This window comes from Erythranthe guttata, chromosome 14, assembly GCF_056151865.1.
Source record: "Erythranthe guttata isolate IM_541 chromosome 14, IM_541, whole genome shotgun sequence".
NCBI classification, from domain to species: domain Eukaryota; kingdom Viridiplantae; phylum Streptophyta; class Magnoliopsida; order Lamiales; family Phrymaceae; genus Erythranthe; species Erythranthe guttata.
In genome coordinates, this window is record NC_142546.1 from 6,763,560 (window position 1) to 6,768,405 (window position 4,846).

The following is a 4,846-nucleotide window of genomic DNA, read 5'->3' on the forward strand; positions in this document are numbered from 1 at the left end:
TTTAGTACCAAACATTCTACTAAAACCAGATAATTAGTTTTTTTGATAATTAACCAGATAATTAGTTAATACAATCCAATTCAATCCAAAAATATCCCTTACATAACTACTAAAATCTATTCTACTAGAAACAAACATATAACAAGAATTCCTAAAGAAAAAACACTTCTTGCATTCAGACACATTGCGGCATCGCATAAAGCAGTCGAAACAAAAAAATGCTAAATACCAAAAACGAACGTCCGCCCACGCCTCGATTTCTTCACCTGCAGCTTCGTACCTCCCTTGAAAACATCGTTAAGCGATATGAAGCTTAAATCATGTGCAGTAACTCCTGGTCTCCAAGGCCCCATGGACCTCAATTCCCTAAAAGTTCGTTTCTCGGGACTAAAAGAAACGAGCGAATCCGAACTAGACACAAACCAAAGATCCCCATTGCTCACAAATTTGATCGGCCGATGCAAATCCTCAACTTGCAACTTGCAGTAGAATTTCATGTCGATACCAAACTCTTTCCTCCACGTTTCTTTAACTCCGTATTCTCTCATAACCCAAGCCTCAAACATTGCGTCCTCGTAAATGTAGCAGATGCAGAGGTTTCCTCTCAGGACACCGATGTTGATCCAAGAAACCTTACGCATGTAAGCCGCATTGAAATGAGGAGGTGGAGGGACGAAGTCGAACTTTTCCCTCTCTAAATCGAACGAGCTTATAAGCTCAGAGGGTTTTTCGCTGTTTGTTATCCAGTGAAGAGCACCGTTTAGGAAAGGGTCGAACGAGTTTCTTTTCGGGCAGGGCGCGTCTTCGATCCTTCTCCACGAATCCGAACCAAGGGTGTGCAGATCAGCAACAATTCTTTTCGAGTTCATAGGATTCTCGACAGATGTAAGATGTAAGAACCGAACAACCTTGTACTGCTTCAACCTAGAACAGTAACCGAATCCGGAATACTTGGCGTAAGTATAGAGTGGGGCCGATGCAGTCGGCTGAGGAAGCTTCGTGCATTCGCCGAGTATAGGGTTGCAAATACCGTAGAAAGGATTATCCCCCGAATCGAAATACAGACACAGCAGTCCGTTACACGAGCCAATCAGAGTAACTCTTTCGGTACGGAAACTGAATTCGGCGTTTATTCGACACAGTATAGGCAGCCCGCATTTGGAATAGGAACAAACGTTCTGATCGTTGCTGCTGCATGAAGACAAAGTGGACTCGCAGAGATCGAACGTGAAGAAGTAAAGGGCTCCCAATCTTCCCACGGTTTCTTGAAGGATTAAGTTTGTTGTTAAGGCGGGTCCGCGAGCGAGATGTAACTTGGCGAAGTAAGGATCTTTGATTAGTTTGAGGAATATCTTGCAAACACATGTACAGCGAATTATGTTTGTCAGAGGCAGCCTCGAGAGAATGTCGGACACTAAGTGGAGAGGTAAATCGAGTAGAGGGAAAGGCTGCGAGGGTTTGGTGTTGGAGCATTGTTGTTCGTTTATCGAGTTTTCCCATCTCCGTCTTTTGTAGTCATGCAAAACCATTATCGGGACTGCTGCAGAAGTCTGCATCACAAAAAAATAATTACGAATCCCACTTCAACATTCGGTAAAAAGTTTGATTAGCTAATTACATAATAATGCATGAACTATTGCTAAATCGCTACTCGGGTGTTATAAAATCAACATATAAAACTGGAATTCTACTACACAAAACGAAGAAATAAATCATTCCGATCCAACGAGAAAAATAAATAAATAAATGGTAAACAAAAGCATCTTATTCCTCTTGTTGATTATTCATCCAAGGAAGAAAACGAAACTTTTGTGAACGCCACAGTAAGCAGCGAAGAAATCGAGTTGCAGAAAACTGATCTAGAAAATAAAGTGCACTTGGATTGAACACAATTCGGAAAAATATTAAACCGAACACTGTTGCTCAAGGGAACCCTCGAGTAAAGATTAATTAGGGCTTGCCCAATTAAATATACATGCATTCGAAACTAGTCCTTTTCGGCTAAAGTGAGCCATGATCAACTGAGAAACATGTATAAATAAACCTCAATAATTTAAAAAATGAAAAAAAAAATAATAAAAATAAAAAGTGATATAAAATTCATGTTTTTGATCCGGTTCATGAATTATTCAATTAGTTGCGCGTGGCAGAATTCATTCCTCGTCTTGAATAATTAAAATCGGAATCGGTAATCCCAAATCGAAATTCACAAAATCATTCACAAATCGGGGAAAATTTTAAAATAAAAAAAAAGGAGCAATTAAATACGTCGAAATTACAATCAATTCGCATCTGCGGCCATTGAAATCAATAATCGAATTCAGATCAAAGATGTGCATCGCGATCATTTAGCGCAAATCCCAAATCGAAATTCACACAAACGGCGATCCGGACAACGCCGCAATTGATACAGAAAAAGGGAACATCGTACAATCGAAGAATTGATAATAATATTTAGGGAAGCGAGGGTACCTGAAAAGAAGAGCGAAAAAAAGAAACCCTCACTGGTTTTGCTTCGTTGTCAGCGCTTACTGCTTTTTTACCAGAGAGAGATTCTAGAGAGAGAGAGAGAAGAGAGAGAGAGAGAAAGTGTGCGAGGATTAAATACTGTTTTTTTTTTTTTTTTATAACGCAGAGACCGAGTACGAGGAGTTGGACTTATAATAATAATAATAAATTAATTATTTGAGATGCCTAAAATATGGGCTTTTAATAATAAATTAATAATTAAAAAAGACCCTCTCGTTATTAATAATTTAATATTAACAAATATTATTGAAACGAGTACCATAATAAGTGGCACTTTTGAAATATATTTTTGTTTTGTATTATACGCCTATTTTTCTATTATAACCTTATTAATTTAACTTTAAATATTAACTTCTCTTATAAATAAAGGTCATTTTAATAATTTTAAGTGATTAAACATTTTTTATTAAACATTTTTTTCTAATTTCGTCGATTTCGATCAAATATTTGCGATTTTAAACAACATTTTTCATTATGGAATTTTGAAAGTTTTGATTTCCACAACTATTTTAACAGAATTCGGATATATATTAGAATTGGAATTGAAATATATATGAGAAATGCCGATTTTTTTTTTTTTTTGAAATTATTTGAATCGTTGGAATATATATGAGATTTCGATTTCCGGACTGATTTTAAGTTCTGAAGATGCCAATTTTTTCTCCGAATATTACTAATACCAATATTATTATGTATTTTATATTTCAGGTGACAAAAAAATAGAAATTTTCGGATTCCACCGATCCCGATTAATTTTTAAATATGTTGAGGAAATATATTTTTACTTTTGCACTTTATAGTTTCGAAAAAATTGGTGAATATAAAAATTTTAATTTGACATTTGACATTTGGCATCCTAAAGAAATAGCACTAAAAATGTTAAATTAACTTTATGAATTTAAAAATTCAATGCATTATGCACGATTTATTGTGTTTCAAGGATGCAAAGCACTATTAATTTTTTTTAGGGTGTAGAGAGTCAAAATGCTACATTTTAAGGGTGCAAAATGAGATATTTGGTTTCTCGTATCCAACTAACAATTATGCATATATAAATAATACTATTAATTGGCCCATTAGCTCAGTTGGTTAGAGCGTCGTGCTAATAACGCGAAGGTCGCAGGTTCGAGACCTGCATGGGCCATTTTATATCTTTTTTTGCTGATAAATTAATATCGTTCATAAAATCTAAATGGGCTGGATCAACATAATTATTTCCAAAGCCCAACCTGTAACTATTTTTTTCTTTCTATGTAAGCAAACTACTTTGGCTGAATAATTTCTAGTTGAGCAGTAAATATATTTTATGAATCTTACAAAATTGAGACCAAATTTGTTTAGTGGATTGAATATTTCGAATTTTCATTTTGATGTTTGTGAAATGGTCGAAAACCATTAAAAACCTTATTTTTCTTCTTTTCAATATGATATTTCGGGGCCTCCGAAATTGTGTCATTTTCTAAAGCTCGTTATTTTGTTACATACGTTGATGAATGCACTCCATGTTTGTGGAACTTTCATTGTTGACAATAATCCAATCATCAAAACGAAATTAAAAAGTTAATAATAAAAAATTTGTTGATGAATGCACTCGATTTTTTTCCACGTGGCAACATATTTTAAAAAAAATGTACATCTCAAAATAAAGCATGCTACAATGATTTGATTGAAGCCGAAAGTGAGAAACTTATAAAAAAAAAAATTGTTCACCATAACGTGCTAAGAAAATGGTTCCTTCGATCCTACATTCGGTGAAAAACATAGGGTGGGTCTTCTGCTGCCACGTGTTCCTTTTTTTTTTTTTTTTTTTCTAAAACCCCTAACGGGGAATCTATTATAAAATACAAAAAAGAGACACGTGGCAGCAGAAGACTCACCCGGTATTTTTCACCGGGTAGGGTCGAACAAATCTAAAAAAGTGGGCAGTGGTAAATGGGGAAATGGGAATTCGGAATAAAAGATTAAAAAAAAAAAAAAAAAAAAAAAAGAGGAAGAAATGATGCAAAATTGCGAGGTGAGAAATATTGTTTACTGGGATTAGGAGCTAATGCGGATAATAATTGCTTTTGCCCAAAAGTCATTATTTGCCCATGAACTCCGATTAAATTACGAGAAACCATTGTTGTTTGAATAAATTATGATCATCCTTAACTATGTATTTTTTTTTAAAATAAAATAAAATTATTTTGTATGTAAATTTAACATTGTAAAAGAATGAACATATAAGACAATACATAGTTAAGAAGGGGTGGTTGTAATTACTTAAATATGATGGGGTTTTCGGTAATTTGTCCTTATTTAATTGACAGGGTGTAAT

The 4,846-nt window shown here is 34.5% G+C and overlaps 1 protein-coding gene and 1 non-coding gene across 4 annotated transcripts; one reads left to right on the forward strand and one right to left on the reverse strand.

The window, feature by feature from the left end:
- Positions 1-2,633, reverse strand: LOC105962569 (F-box/kelch-repeat protein At3g06240). Of its 3 annotated transcripts, none has more exons than XM_012986884.2 (2): positions 2,473-2,633; positions 1-1,550 (listed from the first exon to the last, which is right to left on the reverse strand). In XM_012986884.2, exon 2 carries the CDS (start codon positions 1,527-1,529, stop codon positions 222-224), a length of 1,308 nt encoding a protein of 435 aa, XP_012842338.1. In that variant the 5' UTR covers positions 1,530-1,550; positions 2,473-2,633; the 3' UTR covers positions 1-221. The 3 variants fall into 3 exon arrangements, with proteins under 3 accessions (XP_012842338.1, XP_088669786.1, XP_088669785.1); XM_088813660.1 differs by having other exon boundaries at positions 2,269-2,609; XM_088813659.1 differs by having other exon boundaries at positions 2,280-2,595.
- Positions 2,634-3,599: 966 nt separating this feature from the next.
- On the forward strand, positions 3,600-3,673 carry TRNAI-AAU (transfer RNA isoleucine (anticodon AAU)). Its single transcript has one exon. It is a non-coding gene; the product is annotated as a tRNA-Ile (tRNA).
- Positions 3,674-4,846: the final 1,173 nt, after the last annotated feature.

Excerpts from the sequence above, each read along its gene's own strand:
- LOC105962569 (XM_088813659.1), bottom strand. The coding sequence starts at position 2,348 with ATGATCGCGATGCACATCTTTGATCTGAATTCGATTATTGATTTCAAT. Across the intron at positions 1,551-2,279 it reads GCCGCAGATGCGAATTGATT|ACTTCTGCAGCAGTCCCGAT; the intron begins GTAATTTCGACG and ends TTTGTGATGCAG.